Source organism: Hydractinia symbiolongicarpus, chromosome 6, assembly GCF_029227915.1.
Source record: "Hydractinia symbiolongicarpus strain clone_291-10 chromosome 6, HSymV2.1, whole genome shotgun sequence".
Taxonomy (NCBI): Eukaryota; Metazoa; Cnidaria; class Hydrozoa; order Anthoathecata; family Hydractiniidae; genus Hydractinia; species Hydractinia symbiolongicarpus.
In genome coordinates, this window is record NC_079880.1 from 12502182 (window position 1) to 12520943 (window position 18762).

The window sequence follows — 18762 nt, forward strand, 5'->3', positions numbered from 1 at the left end:
AAAACGTTGCAAAGACATTTAAAATGCGCTTTTCACTAAAAATATTGTTTAATAAATTTTGAATAATTTTGCTTCTTTCGTCGGAGTTTCGAGCAGTTTTTAGAACATTTTTACAACAATTTCCCTCCTTTAAAGAAATTCAACATGCAGAAACAAAGAAGAAAGAGAAGCCCAACAAAGAACATACGTTTGTATTTGTCATCAAAACTATTTTCTACACACAAGTTACTAAACAAAACAAAAATACGTAATACGTAATAAGAAAAAAATCTCACTATGAAAAACTTTTATTTACACTAGGTATTTCATCTGGATCTACTCTTACAAAAAAATTGTGACTGGGAGACTCTTTATTAAGGGATAATTTACTTCAAATAAAAGATAATTTTTCGGACAACATCTTTTAAGGATAAAGAACATTATGCAAAAAAACACATACATTTTAAAAATAAACACTTCCAGACTTCAAACAAGGCATGAACTTGTTCACTATTTTTCTAATTTGGAATAAGGAAGGTTAGAGCTTGTAGTATACGACAGGGGCTCTGCCATTTGCACAGGTGATCCCACAGGCGTCGTAACAGCTCGCCTTTGCATTCTAACACGACGATACAACCAGCAAGAAGAGGGCATTGTCATTATCAAAAAGATTATACAAACCACCAAAAAGGTTTTGGTTGTTGAACTTCGTGAGTCCCACCACGCACCCAGACCTAAAAAAGAAAAAATCTGAGTTTTAATAAGGTTACTTAAATCGCAAATTTTAACGCTGTGTAGATTTGACAGCGTCAGCTGGTATAGTTGTCATAGTTACGACGTTGTTTCGTTAATTCATGTAATGCGACCAGGTTTGAAATAAATTTCTTAGAAATACTCATCATTTCGATGTTAGAGTTTTAAAATTATGACCACAACGAAGGTGGTAGTAGTGGCAAAGTATCAGCTAGCGTCAAACACAACAAACTAACTCTAAAAAGCCATTGCTGTAAACAAGAAACTTTTGATTCCTTTATGTTTGATACTACAGCTTGTTTTTCAACTTGGGAAAGTCTATCAGAGTTATGAAGAACGCGGAGGGCATCCGCCCTCATCCCCTTTCTTCCAAACCTTAAGCCTCGAAAAAGTATATTTAAGCTCAACTTACCGCTGCAATCAACATTTTCGTCAAAAACTGTATATGTTTCCCAGTAATAGACGGTTTCTTTCACCCCAACGTCAATCTAAGAAGTTAAGAATTTTAACGTAAAGTAAATGATGAACCCTTACCTAGAATAACTTTGCGTTTCCATAATATACGAATAAAGTTTGTTGCCAAGGAAACTAGGAGATTTAATTTGAGTTTACTTATTAGAAAATAAAACCAATATTTTGGAGTAATTATAAGTCTGTTGTCCAATAAATGAGTTGCAGCAAAAGTTGGATTAAATGAACAAAAGGTCATTTTAAAAGGAAGGATGAAGATGGTTATCATTAGACAATAAAGCATGATCCAACCTCGTTCCTAGCACCGATGCTTAACAGACACCTAGGGAAGTTCATGATTAAAGCCGGATTTCCACTTGAACTAAAGTCATTGAATTTTAAGTAGATAGTGATATTTGGAACAAATTCCAAGCTTTCGATGACGTCATAGAAAAAGTGCTGACATAAGCAAAACTTTATTGCTGCCATTTGTTCCTTTTGTGACGTACTGTAAGTATACCAAGTTTTTAATTTGGACAAGCTTATAAAAAGTTATTGGTCATAATATGTTTGAAAAAACCCAGACCGAATAGGGTTAATATTATTTACTTTCTTTGCATAATTTTTATACCTAAGTGATTGGAATGTAATAAAAAACACCTAAAAATCATAAATTTGTTTGGTTGCTTAAATTTTGGACACAAAACTGCACTAGTTTCATTTCGTACATTTTTTGTTGTTGCGCATATTTCTGACAAGACTTCGAATCTCTTTTTCTAAGCTTTTATAAAGATAAAACCTAAAAAAAGATCATAAATCATTTAGCCAAAAGTAAACATTACACGAATCTAAAAGGATTAGAAAAAGACTGTTTTCCATTCTCTTTTCACAAGATAAAAGATAAAAAAATACAACTCATAACATACCTTGACATGCATTTTATGGCTACCTTCAACTAACATCTGAACTTTAACATACAGTCCAGCAAAGGACTCTCCGGGAATTGAAACATCTGTCCTTTTATTATTGTTCAAAGCATCAAATTCTTTCTGAAAATGCACGCCTACATCTTCTATGATCAATTGAACTGTAATTTTTGGTGGCCTGCACTTTAACCATGTCACCTTAAGACTTGCAGTTTTTCCATGAGTTATGCTCTTACATTTATAAGTTGATCCATCTTGTGTACAACCACCCAAAGTTTCTAAAATTTAAATAGATATTGTTTATTATCCCATCTAAGTTTTCCTACCTTGTTTCTTCGCAATGTATATACCTTCAACAACCACAAGTATTAAAAAAACTTCACAACAAAATCTCAACACGTTCGCCATCTTAACATTCATGAAGAGCTGGCACAAATTAAAAATGCGTCTCGTTCTTTGGTATTGCATTCACACAAATAAGATAAGAAAGGTCTTCGCTGATTGGTTATTAGATTGCTGATATCAGTTAATTAAAAAAAGTTAAAAAATAGATTGTTATTTCAATAAAGCTCTTGAGCAGCATGACAACACCACGTCTGTCTATTATAATGCTAACAAGTAATGTCCAGGCTGTATCTTTAGAATATAATAATATTAGTCTGCGCTGACAGGATTTAGCAACACATTAGAACAACATAGAAACACTATTCATCATAACTAAAATGTTGCTTGTACTCAATATATCAAGTTAGCACCATCAATCCGTTTATTACCTGACACAAAATGTTTGGTATGAAAAATCCATTTATTTGATTGGTTTATCGCTGATTAACACAGAACTTATTTGAACGTGTTATGACCGATTTTGATGTTTTAATGTAAAATACAAAACCCGAGGTCATATATGCAGGCCGAGCTGGTGTTTGGCTAATAGAACCTGCTGATTGCTTTCGTATGATCTGAAATTTGAATTACGCGGTATCAATTTCAAAAAAACATGAACCTCACTAAACTTCTAAAACGTAGACAAAAGTAATGAAAGTCGTTTTTTGGTGTCTCCATCAGATTAGTCACAGAGGATCCGCAAAATGCAATATTCGTGGGGCGAGAAAGGATGGTACCCTAACTAATCTTTCATACTTTTCTTAGTAAAGATCATGTAAGCCACTGACAGTGCTGAGGAGCACTGGATTGGCCACAAAAATACCCAAATTTAGAATAAAACTTAAATATTATCCTACCTAACCTTCCTGCTCCGTTTTCTTTCCTATCAGTCGAAAGTAAGTGCATTGTTTCTCTTAAGACATTTGACAGTACATGTTTTCACTTGTCGCACACTGTATGTACATCATTGTTCCAAAATCAAAACTCTTCTTCACATTCTTCATCAGCAGGAATGGCTTTATCCAATTTCTTATCACACCAGTAAAGCAAATCGCGTTTCTTTTGTTTCTTTAAGTTATTCGATGAATATTTATATAAAAAATGCAGTGGATTTAAAATTATCAACACTTGCCGTTTTTCTGGCGAAGTGATTTAAGATATTGGATTTATTGTAGCTTGATTTATGAGTCGGTAAATATGCAGCTAGCTATGTTTCAATGATTCTCCAGCAATGTTATTTGTTTACATTTATAGCTTTGATTATGGCTTCTATCAGCTTAAAAGTTATACCGTGCCTTATTAAACCATAGCAGTTACTTATAAAGGAGATCCGCTGCACTGATTGGTTAAAAAGCCTTCACTACGGGCTTTCTACAACACGGTATAAATTTTAGCGTCACTATTATGGATATTTGAATAATTTGTTTTCTTTTTGTACGTGTATTTGCACAGTTGATTAGATATGATAAGCTTGTCACATGCTTGCCTTCGCCGTGTTGGAAGTATCTTTTTTAGTGATTTCCACAATGCTTCAGGTGGGTTCGTTTTCTCCGCTAGTGTATTTTGAGATAATTTTGTCTACTTCACTTGATCATATTATTGACTATGTTCCTGTGTGGTCATGTATAGTTTTTATTTTCTATATACGGTATTGGGGGGTGTAAGTTCGTTTCATTTTTTAATTCACTAGTCATCCAAGGAGCTAAACTTGTATCGACTCTTTTAGTTTCAAAAGAAAATCCTTATCAAGTAAAGGCATCAAAATATTGTTTCAAGCTGTTAACGACTCTGTTATAATAAAGGCTATATATATACACAGTTCCAATCAACAGACTTCAAATCAAGTTTCAATCTGTTGATGTCATAATTCTTATTATTTCTATACCAGCTTGTCTTGAGAAGAGTTTTAACACGGCTTTTCCTGCGATTGAAATCTATTAACTTGTGATCACTGAACCTCATAAGTCATAGTTTTTTTGATTTTGCACAGTGTGTTAGTAAGTACGAGGTCGATCATTGTCTCAGTATTCTGTGTAATTCTTTTGGGTTTATACTTGTTTCAATTCAGATAATGGAAAAAATTATTTGAGTATTGTAGTATTGTCAATTCGTTTTGGAAAGTTGCAATTAAAATCCCCAGTTAATAAAATTTCTCTTTTCTTCTGAGGTTGCTAACGATAACGACTTTTTAATTAAATCTTTTTTTTAGGTAAATGATTTGACGAAGATGGTCTACACCTATACAATACCATATATTCTCTGAATATAATGTAACGGATGTTGTCATAAATCATAAAACTTGGGTGTTTCATATCAAGTTTGTAAGCAGTGGGGCGAAGTTGTTAGTACACACTAAGCCTAGTATAAACTATAGCAAACGGAGAAAAAAATTTAAATTGTATGTTACAAAAGTAGATGTGGAGACGAAAAACAAAAAGACGAAAAACGCATCAACAGTGGTGACACCATGCAATGTTCGTACATGACAACTAAGTTAAGGGGTAACAAATTTACAGAAATTCAAATTCCTTCTCTGATTTAACATTGACCTGAAAAAAGTAGATGAGCATTGCAGAACATGAACGCTTAAACTATAATAATTGAAATCTTAATGGGTGAAAACTACGCTTTATAGCTAAAGTTGCCATTTTCTCATACCGTAAAGACTCGATTAAGCGCCCCTCGAAAAAGCGCTGCCCTTGAATAAGCGTCCCACTAAAATGAAAAATATTTTATAAGCGGCCCATCCCTCGAATAAGCGCCCCCCTCTGGACCTAAGAGCCATCCAGATGTATCGTGGAACAAGACATTCAAGCAACCTTGTGCCGAGTTGGGAAAAGCTGAACAACGAGATGATCAAGGAGTCTTTTGGTTTCTGCGCGGTAACATGTGACAAAATCTCCTGTTTCAAAGAAGGCAAACCTGTAGTGATGGTCGTGCCATGCTGAAAGAACAGCTAGAATTCATGAATGTGACAGAAAAGGATCCGTTTGTTCTTGACGAGAACGACATAATGCAAGCGGCTCCGGAGGAGTTACTTGTCGATGAGAATGAAGAAGGTGACGAGGATGATTGTAATGTCGATATTTTGTAATTGATTTCCGTCGCCGCTATGCGGGGAGGGATCTTCAAAATCGCCTGATGGGAGATAGATAAATAGAGAGAGACAGCACAAAGCCAGGACGCTGTTAAGTTTTTGTCCAGGCTAAACGTTTGGAAAATTTCATTTTTGCGAAAGCCAATGAAGATGCTTTGTTTTAATCTCTGTCAATGTACACTTCGTGTGGCCAGAACATTCCGTGTGCGGCCATGGCTAAAAGTGCTTACATTTTGTTGGTCGCCCCTTGCTGGTCTCTTTGGTTTGGTCGTAGTAGCTTTATTGATGGGGAGCTTAGCACTATTTTTTAAATTCGTGTATTTTATCAGGTAAGAATTATTTTATATATAGCTAAGTGAGAAAGGTGTGCTGGCTAGCTAGCTATCTCAATTTTTGTTGCTGACTTGGATCTCCTTTTGATTGGTGCTGACATACCCTTTCATGAAATTACTTCCTTGCTAGCTAGCTATGGAGCTAACTACACAAAATAGTTCTTAAAGAGCAAGCAACAAAAAACCTTTGTCCTGTCTTGCGTAGTTCTTCCATGACTGGACAATCAAAAGAGCAAGCAACAGAAAAACCTTTATCCTGTCTTGCGTAGTTCTTCCATGACTGGACAATCAACTTTTAGGAAAAAGGGGGGCTAAAATAACTTCCAAATAACACTTTGTGGGACTACTTCTATCAGATGAAAAGATATATATATTCGCACAGGATTTTTTTATATTTTTTGCGGAAAAGTTGTCGAAACGTGACAAAAGTTTATTGTTGCTTGCACTGAGCAGTCGGTGAACTGATAATTAACCTGTAACAATATATATCGTTAGCCGAGGCAGGATAATTAGATGCTAAGCCTGGTATAATTAGCTGTTAAAAGCTTCTTTGTGTTCTTTACAGCTAACTGCGCCTTTTCCATGTTTTTTCTTGAAATCAGAATAGTTTTGTTGTTTAATAATATAGACGACATATGCACTGCTAGCTACAGTAAAATTATATCTCTTTTGCAAAATCGTTTCTTGATCTTTTTCTTGGTTTTAATTGAAGCACAACTTTATGTTGATCTATATAAATATAGATGGCTATGGGGAGATCGATAACGAAGAAAAGTGAAAATTTAAGTGAAAAGATACATATCGTATAAGTAGCTGTATCAGCGGCTAATTATATATACGCACCGTATATATAAATATTCTGCATAGATAAATAGAATGTCTGTATATTTTATATGGCTAGCCTTACAAATCCTGTTTATTATTTCCAGGAAAGGTCATGGCTTAGATAGGGAGTCCTAGTCTGCGGCTATGGTAGTATAATATTGAATTGCCGCCAAGGGAATTCGAACTCCGTTCTCCCGCTCAAAGTGCCAGAGTTATAACCACCAAGCTATGGAGCCATTGAAAACGGCTAACTATTCTGTTCCTGCCTAATTATCAGTTCTCCTTGTGCCTAATTTGCTTGAAAATCTTTCTTGAGATCAACCCAAAGTATCACAAAATATTTTTCTAAGATTTCTTAGAAATGACTTGATTTTTAAAAATCTCACGAAATATACCTGTGCATCACATCGCATGGATTTGTATTTTATGGTTAAATTAGGCTGTTTAGTCACGTGATCAAAAGCCGTAGAATTTTTTTTGCCGTAGCGAACTCGCATACCGTAGACAGATTTTCCCAAGATTTTATACGTATGTGCCCATCCAAAGCTATTTTCCGACTATGTTTTTCCTTATTAGGCATTTTTCGATAGGCACCTCTTTGCACAGAATAGGCCGAGGTTTGTTTTGATTGATGATAGAAGTTTGTAGCTGTTAACGTTGAAGAGTTACAGGATTTTGAATTTTAAGGTTGCGATTATTTTTGTATTGTATGTGTTATTTAAACTTCTATCATATCAAGTAGTAAAGTTTAAAGTATGTAGAATTGTTCTTATCAAATAAATAGTTAGTTAGAAAAAGGAAAAGCTGTCGGATTTCACATTTTTTTGTTGACACTTTTGGATCCCCCCCTGGCAGACAGAGCTAACAACAGCTACAAACATGGCGGACTAAATCTCAAAAATAAGTTTATGGGGTTATAGCTACTAGTTCACTTTTGTATATTAATAAGAGACTGTTCACAATAAGAGATGTTCAATGTTTATAGTTACATATATTTATAGTTTAGCTAGATAGTGATAGATAGTAAAACAAAGATTTAAGCGACTATATAGCTAGGTGGTATTTGGGGTTATATTCTAGCTAGCTAGTTAAGCTTTGTGTTTGTTATTTTATCACTATAATTACCTCTAGTATGGATGCTAAGGTATGTCTAGCTAGTTTTCACAGCTTGTTTAGTGTTTTTTATAGGTTAAATTTTTTTATTAAAAAAAGATGTTCGTGACAATGTTGTTGCTGTTCAGAAAAGTGAACTTATGTTCAAAATTAGAGAAGCGAGAATGTCGCAAATAACTATGCAACAAAAACGTAGTTTCCAGAAAGAATTTCTAGCAGATCCCATCCTACTTGTTGGAAAGGATATTCGTCATCGAGTTAGAGAGGAGGGAAGTGATGAGGTAAATTGGGAACAGGGAAAAGTTATGAGCTTAAGTAAGATTGCTAAGAATGTTAAAAGATCCGAGTATTGTGTGCTGTACGCTTCTGAACCCGATAATGTTTGGAAATTTCCATTGCTTTTGGATTTTGAAAAGGGAGATTTGATATTGCTGTAGTTTGCTTATTATGTCGTTAATTCAGTATATAATAATAGTTTATGTTCACATGGTATAGATTAGTTTTGTTGATATATAATATTTTAATGGGAAAAAGTCGTCTATTTTAGTCCATTTAATTTTAGTATATACAAGTTTTGTATTGGCATTTGTAGACTGTATGAGATTTTGTTCTGAGATTTTGTTCTTTGAAATATGCCGCTCTGCCTATCCTATATGCTTTTTTTATTACTAACTAGAATTTGACTTCAAGATATCTTGGCCAAACATCTGAATGCAGTGGTTGTACAGTTAAACGTGTTTATATACTTTGTAAAAAAAATGGTATTTCTGGCATGACTATAAAATGCTTATATTATGTCAATGACTTTATATTAAAGTTTTTATTTAGCTTAATCATATGATTTTGATATTTGTTTCTTTCTGGATTTTTGCCTATCTCTTTACAGTATTTAACAGCCTGGTCTGCAAAACATCAATAATTTTTTATAGTTTAATTTACTGTTTTTATCACAATTCTGTTAATTAACCTATACAAACTTCACAGATGGCTTATATACCTGGTTTCCTTTTTAGTTCTTACCCCCGTCTTTTTTAAATTTAACAGTCTGGTCTGTAAATTACACATATTTATCACATGATATTTTTTGTAGTTTTAATTACTGTTTTACCATGGTTCTGTTTTTTTTAATTTAATGCAACTTCGCCAACAATGGCTTATTTAAAACTGGTTTCTTTTTAGTTTTACCCCCGTCTTTCTCTATTTAACTGTCTGGTCTGTAAAATACACACCTTATCACGTGATATTTTTTGTAGTTTTAATTACTGTTTTATCACAGCAATTTAATGCAACTTCGCCAATGACTTAATTATAACTGGTTTCTTTTTAGTTTTACCCCCGTCTTTCTCTATTTAACTGTCTGGTCTGTAAAATACACATATTATCACATGATATTTTTTGTAATTTGAATTATATACTGTTTTATCACAGTTTTTTTTTATTAATTTAATGCAACTTCGCCAATGGCTTATTTATTACTGGTTTCTTTTTAGTTTTACCCCCGTCTTTCTCTGTTAACAGTCTGGCCTGTAAAATACACATCATATCACGTGATAATTTTATAGGTTTTCTTCTTTTAAGTTCTAGTGACGTTTATAGTTACTTATTTCTAGTTACGTGATAGGATTACTTTTTATTTTTATGTTAGTTTTTACCGTTATTTTACCAATGTTATGTATATTTTACCATATATGGAAAAAGTAAAAATGGCGGCATAATGACGTCAGATATGAAAAAAAAATTCCAAATGTCTTTCTTAGCATAAATTTTGCCAACCCTAAAATTTTCATTCTATAATGTTTAGTTATACCAAAGTTATTGTACACGTAGCAAAGGTCTTAAAATGAGTTTAAAAACAGTCGTTTTGGTGCCAAAAATGTTCTACTTGGAATGCACTTATTTTTTCTAATTTTTGCTACCAATTACGCATACTAAAATAGCCATAACTTTTGAACTATTTATCGTAGAAGAAAGTTTGACCCCTCGTTGAATTTCAAATGACCCAGCCATTCTGAAAACAAGAACATTATAGACTCCTACACAAAGCTTTAAAACTCCCGAAAGTGCCTAGTTAAATTGTATTCTTGTTTCTTATTTTTAAACCGTACTTTCTTTTTCAGATCAGCTGTTATCAAACCATGCACCATCACCATTTTCAAAAAATTTTCAACAAGAGAGTAAATTTTGAAGGCCTAAAACTGAAATGCTAATATGTATTTATTGCTGAATTAATAAACAATGAACTACTTCATCATTCAAATTGAGCTCGTTCAGAAGTTATTATATTCGAATCGTCAAGTTTTTACATAGCAAGATTTGTATTCTGGAATTTCCAGAATTTTCCTGATCACTTTTAAAAATATCCAGTTTTAATGTTTTAACTGTTGTTTTAGAATACTTCATATAGCTATGTAAAATTTTTATTTTTTATTTATTGAGTTGTATTTTAACATTGCAGGTTAGTTACAAAAATAGTTAATGTTTACCCCATAATTCTCCGTTTTCAAGGTCTACTTTAAATTTCAAAATCTTTCAGGCTGATGACTGAAATCTTAAAACCGCAGGGCTTCTTGTTCGTTTTTATTTGTTATTTTTGCTTAAAGAATAAAAAACACGTTCAAATTATTTGTCTCAAAATTATTTTCTGAAAACATTTTCAGATATTTTTTTTATCGAAAAAATACATACCCCAAGTGAAAATAGTTGAATTTGATCGAATTAGAGAGAGTTTAGAATTAAGGAGGTTCGAATTAAAGAGAGTCGACTGTACATTAAATTTTTTTGGTATCTTCTACATGTAGTTATTATGAAGACACAGAGGTTTGGGGGTGATAATATATCCTAGCTACCTACCTAACCTTCATTCGTGCCAAAAAATAAACTAACTTACTAACAAAAATTACTTTTACAGACTTAAAACATGTTATGATATGAGCTGACTGATTGTTCTTTTTAAAAATGAACAAAAGGAATGCCAGGCCTTGCGTTTCTTGTTGCTGGTGCTGTCAATGGCACTGCATTTGATGTGTTTTATATATGACATTTGATGTCCTTATATGGCATTTAAATTGCTATATATGGCATTTGATGTGCTTTATATGGGATTTAAATTGATATATATGGCATTTGATGTGTTTCTCATTAGTCCAACAAATGACAAAAAAAGTAGAGGAGACATTTTAGGGTAGGGAAATCTATTTTTAATGATCATTCATTTTGAGTAATCTTTTTTTACTGAAAATGATTCAACCCATTTTTAGGACAATTATTTACCCAAGTTCATACCTATCCTCTTTTAAAAATCAAAATTCCGACGGAAAGTGGAAAGAAATAACTACTATTGAATGGTGAAGGTTTGTACTTTTTCCTGAAAATTATTTTCAACTTGTTACTTACAAATAATATACGAAAATAAAAAATAATACTCGAAAAGTATCACTTGGACTTAACTGAAATTTGATTCAGACAAAACAAGCCTATCTTCCTTTTTACACTGGGGGATCCTTTGTGCATACACTTACAATATGAACCGTGACTGCGAATCTAGTGAGAAACTTACTTACTCCAAGCGAAAGAGAATTTCTCTGGTACCTTCCTTTAATAATAAGTAAAAAATGCGTGCAAAGAAATACAGAAAAAATTAACACGTCTGCTTTTGGATTACATTCACAGACTTAAAACGTTGTTATGTCATGAGCCTGTTTACTATACTTCTTGTAACTGGGCGTAAGGAATGTTTGGCCTGGAGTTGCATGTCGCTGTCAGTTGCACCCTATTTGAGGTGTTCGTATGACATTTGATGTGTTTCTCACTCTTCTGTTGGCTGATGACGTTACTAGTTCCTTGTTTAATCTCATTCTATAACGGCAATAACACAGACAAATCTTAAGCGCTAAAGCGAATACGGCTGCAAGAATTATCAGTGCTACATTACTTCCGCTATATCCTGTTGTTTCTTCTCTTGGGGATTCTATGTACTGATACGTAGCTAAAAGAAAATAATCTATATTTGAAATAGTTACGTCGTTGTTGCGTTAATTAGTGAAATTTGACTAAAAAGACATCTTTAGTAAAAACCTTTGTGGAATAAAACTTCTTAGTAATTATTTTTTTATGATTTTAATCTTAAAATCTGACGACGGCAAAAGTTGTAAAAATCGCATTTTGGGACGATTTCCGGCATAACCGGAAAGTGCGTTAATAACCATACTTTTTTTCTCAAAACTTAACACAGTGGTAAGATTTGTTTCAGAATTAAAGGTAATAACCGGCACAACAGGTATGTGCTATAAATATTTTGCCCACTCCAATTGCAAACCAAAGTTTTGGTGTCGTACTTTTTCTTTCATGTTTTCTTGTATCTTCCGTTGGGCTTTGTGACTTCGGGAATAATTCTAAAAGATAATAATCTATAATTTACCATAGTTTCAACGCTGTTGCGTTAATTAGTCAAATTCCATTAGAAAGACATCTTTTAAAAAAAAAATTCGTGGGATAAAATTTCTTAGTTATAATTTTTTATCATTCCAATCTTAAGATTTCAAAAATCTTGACGACGGTAAATGTTGTAGAAATGCTGAAGCATAATTTTTTTTTAAAACACACAATAAACTCACTCTGGAAGAGCATTTGCTGCGAACAATGACTCAAGGAACTTAACATCTATATGATAACTCTTTTTTTTCAAGAGAAACTATTGTACAAAGTTTGAACTCTTGACTTATCAAATTTCTTATTCTTTAGATTTCACCAGAAAATCGCGTTTTGGGCCGATTCCCGGCATAACCGGAACGTGAGGTAATAACTAAATTTTTTTCTTTAAATTTTAAACAGTGATAAAATTTGTTCCAGAATTAAAGGTATTGAGTAATACTTTCCATTCCATAATTCCTTTTATTTTCCTTCAGGAATAAATCTAAAAGAAAATAATATATAATTTGACATGGTTACAACGTTGTTGCGTTAATCAGTGATATTCGACTAGAAACCCATTTTTTAAGAAAACCTTTGTGGGACAAATGTTATAAGTAATTATTTTTTATTTTATCACTCTTTCAAAAATCAATAGACGTCGGTAAATCAGAGAGATTAATTGTTGCAATTCATTTGTCTTATGACGCAGTAGCTACAGCTGTGCTAGATACATTTAATTCCATTTGAGAAAGTTCCGAAGATTTGGAAGCATTCAGTCCCAAATCTGTCTTTCTATCCCAAAGATATAGAGGACTTTGAGTAAATCAGTACAATTACTGTGAAATCACATTTACAATTGCCCCTTCCGGTAAAAATTTGATAATTTTGCCAAGAAACTCTCAAGTTGATCTAAGAAAAAAAAAGGTAATGTTAGTTGGTTTTTATAAAAAATTTAAAACAATTTAAGAAAGAAAACTAAATAAAATTGTTAGCGGAAAAATACTATAATATATTACATGCAATATTGTACCAACCTCGTCCCCAGGCCCATTTTTCTCTTTCTGACAATTTCGGACGGCGAGAAGAAATGACCCTGGGTCACACTGGTCAGTTCTGCTATCTGATTGGTTTCTCAAGTTTCCGTTAATTATGAAGATAAATTAATTTATGCGTAAAAAATTGAATAATAAGTAGATATACAATAGGTAAACATAGGTTATTGAGATTTATTAACCCGAGGTGATTTATATTCAACGACGCGCAGCGGAGTTGAATATAATATCACCGAGGGTTAATAAATCCAATAACCTATGTTTACCTATTGTATATATGTTTTATTATATACCGAAAAGAGATTGTTATAATTAATATTACTTATTTTGTTTTGTGTTTGTTTTGTTTTCGTTTCATTTTATAGTGTAGATCGAAACATTTTTTTGTGAAATCGACATGTTTTTGAAAACGATAAAAATTAATGAGGCGGAAAGGATAAAATTAAAACATGCGTTTACGAATGTTTTGTCAAAACTATTGTTACGTCACAAGCATTGAATAATACGGGTGGAATACGATTATTTATTCAATGGCTGTTTTTGCTTACGGGTATATAATAATAACAGAAAAACAATAATGGCGTCTAAGTTTATGTGCGAAAGGGACGCTGGAATGTTTATGTTCTGCTCGACTGAATTTAATTTTGTAAAAAATAAAATATTTGGCATTGTTAGTATAGCATAACGTGCAAACAAAATTAAATAGCTTTTAGTTGTAATTTTAGAGACTGTTAAAGTAAGGTTCTGTTTTTTTGCAGTGCAGTTGAGGAGGTAGCTAAGAGCTAGCTAGAAAGGCTAGCTATGCTAACTTTTGTGCACAGGGTGTAGTAAAAAAACACAATGTAGGTTTGATTTAGTAGCTATCTAGCTAGCTCAAATACAACACAAGCTTTATACAGGTATACATAACTAATCCTATTTCTCCCGAACAGACTTTCTTTTACACTCTAGCTAATATTTTTTCTAAAGGAGGCAGAACACATAAACATAAAAATAAATAAAAAATAAACATAAACAAAAAAATAAAATCACATCCTGTTGATTTGGTTGAAAAAGATTAAAAAACTGGATTAAGCCAAATAGTTATACACTTAATTAATCTGTACGTACCTTCTAATTAGTCTTAATTAATCGGTTACAGATTAAATAACAATCGGTTACAGATTTTAAAAAACAATCGATTGCAGATTAAATAACAATTTTCTCTGACTGCATGAAATGTAACATCCTATGTTTTATGACTTTTAATCTCTTAGTAAAGCAACAAACATAAATTTATTAAAAAAAGTCAATTGGTTTGACCATAGTGGCCATTTAGTTGTAAATGAGTTTCCAGGGACCCGTTTCATGAAAACCGAAACTGCAATATGATAAAAAAGAAGGATGAAAAAGAAAGATATTGAGTTAAAACATGTTAGGAGATGCTTTTAGGCTGGTCTGATGGGATTAGCATAAAAAAATGATTCTGTAATAGCTATACTTTCCGAATTTAGGCATTTAAAGCAGGGGGATAAGATTTTTTTTAAAGACAATTATAAATTTTGACCTAACAATTGTAAAATTTTTTAGACAATACGATTTTATTTAGGTGTATATACGTCAAAACGTATATATCTGATCTGTATCTCACTGACACATAGTTACGTTGATGAGTCAATACTAGTATAATATATAGCTACACCATGCCACTATAATGCCGGCGTGATAAAGCCTCAACTTAGGTTTATAGAGGTTCACGTCAGCAATAAGTCGCCCGCAGGACAAAAATGAATTAGAAAGACTATCTAAAAAAAATACTAAAAACTTAACTAGCTATCCTTGTGGTAGAGCCTTCGCTTTCAGTGCGGAAGGTCTTGGGTTCAAACCCCACCGAGTCATGTCAGAGACTATAAAAGTGTGAATCTATCCTTTCTGCTTAGCGTTCAGCATGAGAATAGGATTGATATCTTGGGCGGTTGTCTAGTTGAGTGATTGCTGTGCTTGCACAACTTTCATAGCTCAAATGGCTTAAAATGTGCTAGGACTTCCTTCGCAGGACCCTTGTTGATAGCAGTACCAACAGGAACTGAAGAGGCTATCCTTGGTAAATAATTTCAATAATGAAATAATAATAGGCATCAGTTCAGTAATTCTAATCACAAAACCCTCTGAGAATTCTGTGGCTTGGTAGCTAACTATAGCTAGCTAAAAGTACTTTCACTTTTAACTATAATATGAAATAAAGATAGATAAAAATCATAATTAAAAAAGTGTATAGCTAGCTACCTTGGTTTACACAACCTTTGTAGCTACAAAAGTACGTCTTGGACCTTTGCTAGGTAAAGCACAGTTTACGGTTTTTATTAATTGCACCACAGGGTTTTTAACTGCTGGGTAACACTTTTACTTGTCGTTTACCCAGGCGTGCGACGCCGGGTCCCCCGGCTAGTGTAAAACTAAATGTCTCCAAAAGCAAAGAATATAAAAAAAGTTTAAAATTAGTTTTCAGAATAATGATTTGCGATGCCAAAAAATCAAACAGCAACCATGAGAAACTAGTAGTTTTGTAAATTGGATCTCATTTGTAAGGGAGGGTTCTTTATTTTTTCCTTAAAAATTTTAAAGCCATTATATAAGAAATCATACAAGCTTTTCAAAAATACAAACGTTTATGTATCAAAATAAAGTTTTGCTGAATTAACATAATTTCAAAATATCACACTTTTTTATACTCATGTTTTAAAATGATTCTAGTAAACAACTCATTTGAACTTTAAACCGAAGATCTTGCTTAAATTAAACGAAGCGTGGGAGATAAAAAAAAAAGATTCGTTGTCTGTCATTCTAGCATAATGAAATAAACATTAATAGATTTAAATTATAAAAGACATGGGAAGCACAGATACAGCACAAGTATAACATACCTTTATATTCACGTATTTGGATGTGTAACTGTATTTGTCTAACTGCACATCCATATAAAGATAACCAAGGGATGATCTAGGAATTGAAATTACTTTCGAACTGTCACACTCATTCTCGTAATTTAATCCAATCTCTTCAATAGTCAATTTAACTTTAATTTTTGATGGATTACAATGTAACAATGTAAGCAATGTTTGCAGTTTTTCCATCAATTAAGCTTGAGTCTTCCCAATAGTTTAGTCCACAGTAACCCAAAGTTTCTAAAAAACAAAAAATATTGTTTATTTCCTTCTCTATGTTTATATTTGTTGTGTACTTGTATCATATATACCTTTAACAATGACAAGTAATAAGAAAAATTCACAACATAATCTTAACAAGTTCGCCATCTTGACTTCTTGAATATCTGATAAATATTAAAGTTTCGTCGTTTTTTCTGCAGCGTCCTGTTATCGTGTTCTCAGTGTCTCTTTAATAAAAGCCGTATTCCGTCTGTCTGTCTGTGTGTCCGCGAAAGCCGTGTCCCGTAACGGAAACACGAAATTTTTAAAATGCGCACTAACACCAAAGGCGATATATTTCTGTCCACTTTGTTGCAACGGGTTAATTTAAAGGACGGGCGTCCCCGTGGATTTTTCCACGGGCTAACGACTAGTATAATAATAATAGACATCTGAGGTGATTGGACATTGAATCAGTCAATAAAAGAGCTTTTTAAAAAAAATTGATTACTACCTTAAAAGCCTTAGAACATAATGCAATTTAATCTTGCGAATATGCTTAAGATCAACTTTATACCCAGGTATTGCATTCTCATAACACAGTTCAATTAAACAAGTTATGGAAACAAAGAAATACCAATAATCCTAACTTAAATGCAGCTTTTAATAAATACATTAACTTAAGATGACAGCAAAGTGGATCATTAGAATACACGTAACTTCTTGTCTAGGTTTTGTTTATCTACTGATTAAAACCTGTATAACAGGAAAGTTACACAAATTCATATTAGACCGATACGACCGATTTAAATGACTATTTGTTTAACTTTTGTGCTATGTATCCTTACCTTGCCGTCTTTAAGTCGTACTAAATATGAAGAATAAAGTGACTATGAGCGAAAATTAAGTTTACAGTCATTTCTTTTGAGACATGTGCTTAGGGTCGAAAATCGCGAGGATGGAAAAATAAAACTATTAATGTTATTTATAAAAACACAACAAAACTTTTTTCTTTTCTTATTTATTAGGGTTTTTTTGAAAGAGTAACAAACACTTAATACCGTGATAAAAGAGATGTTGGTGTTTATTTTCTAGTTTTATTTATAAAGTTTTTATTTTTGACTTCAGGAATTTATTTCTTAAGTTTAATTGTAGCGCATTTTATTAGTTTTAGTCTTTTTCCACAGAATTTGCAGCCTCGAAAATGTCTCATTCAGTTTTTGTAACAAGTTTTTGATATTTCGTTTCACTGTTCATGTGGCTTTTTTGCGTGGGTTCATTTGTCATCATCGATAGTGCGGAAGTAGGGGTCCAATATTGGCACCATATTACTTTAATCGCAAAATATGAGTTTGAACAATGTCCCTAATGAGACTCCATAGTTCTGTGCAACTGTCTTTGCAGAAAAAGTACGTAAATTTTTATATACTTCCCAAAATGCATTTCCTTTAAAGTTTCTAATTTTATTATACAAAATTTATATGACGGGTATTTAACTTTTTATTGTTGCATTTAAAACGTGAAACTGTTTCATTCCTGCTTTTTGATTGAATTTATCTACTTATAATAATAATAAAAGGTAAATTAATTATATTTACGAACTTTTTAACTTAGCTTGTCAATTTTTTTAAAACATTGCAGTCATTTCTCAGAGCGTCTATTATTTGTACTTTTTCTACAGATCTACAATTGTAGTCTAGCAAAATAATACTCTAATTTCAACAAATCTGTGCCAGTCAAAGTGGATGTGCAATTCCTTGTTAGGATCTGTTCATATGGGAAATTTTTCTTCGAGAACTGTGTAAAAGTTTCAGTATGATATCAAGTCGAAATCTCGTGTAAACTATAGTACGACAGCCGGAATCTAAAATTCCAGCAAGACGAAAATTTTCCCCATCAATTGCTACAAGAATAAAAGTAAAAGGGAACTACCACAAAACGTTTTAATGCATCAACAGATCAATTCTAGGGTTATGAGTTTAACTTCTTTGCGTTATATAGAATATAGTATATTTGTTACGTTCCCTTAAATACTCACATAATTTTTATTGTATATATAACATTTTAGTATTTTTTTCTTAGCTTTAAAGTAAGTAAGTAAATAACGAGAAGTTTTAACATCCTTAGGAATCCCATCCTAACGGTTGGCTCTCCCTCCCCTCTGACTGTAACCATGCTGCATTACCGTCAAAGATACCTATAGCATTGCTCTAACTTGCTTGCCTGCCACTTAAGCCGGTTAGTAGTTAGCACCAAATGGGGTAAAAACACTGCATTTAAAGTGTGCCGGAGTGGGGAGAAGTAAAAAAATGGCTA

General features: G+C 32.6%; 1 protein-coding gene and 1 long non-coding RNA gene across 2 annotated transcripts; one reads left to right on the plus strand and one right to left on the minus strand.

Annotated features, from left to right (window-relative positions):
- Positions 1-174: 174 nt before the first annotated feature.
- On the minus strand, positions 175-2603 carry LOC130647033 (uncharacterized). The gene is made up of 4 exons (XM_057452745.1): positions 2459-2603; positions 2109-2386; positions 1145-1220; positions 175-713 (listed from the first exon to the last, which is right to left on the minus strand). Exons 1-4 carry the CDS (start codon positions 2574-2576, stop codon positions 490-492), a joined length of 696 nt encoding a protein of 231 aa, XP_057308728.1. The 5' UTR covers positions 2577-2603; the 3' UTR covers positions 175-489.
- A 4585-nt stretch (positions 2604-7188) lies between these two features.
- LOC130647180 (uncharacterized) lies at positions 7189-9165 on the plus strand. Its single transcript, XR_008982811.1, has 2 exons — positions 7189-7433; positions 8536-9165. It is a non-coding gene; the product is annotated as an uncharacterized LOC130647180 (long non-coding RNA).
- The last annotated feature ends 9597 nt before the right edge of the window (positions 9166-18762 follow it).

What these genes read in the sequence shown, in the direction of transcription:
- LOC130647033 (XM_057452745.1), bottom strand. Translation starts at nt 2,576, where the DNA reads ATGCAATACCAAAGAACGAGACGCATTTTTAATTTGTGCCAGCTCTTC. An exon ending in AATACTTGTGGTTGTTGAAG is followed by an intron (nt 2,387 to 2,458) that starts GTATATACATTG and finishes TTTAAATTTTAG; the next exon opens with AAACTTTGGGTGGTTGTACA. An exon ending in GCCATAAAATGCATGTCAAG is followed by an intron (nt 1,221 to 2,108) that starts GTATGTTATGAG and finishes TTAACTTCTTAG; the next exon opens with ATTGACGTTGGGGTGAAAGA.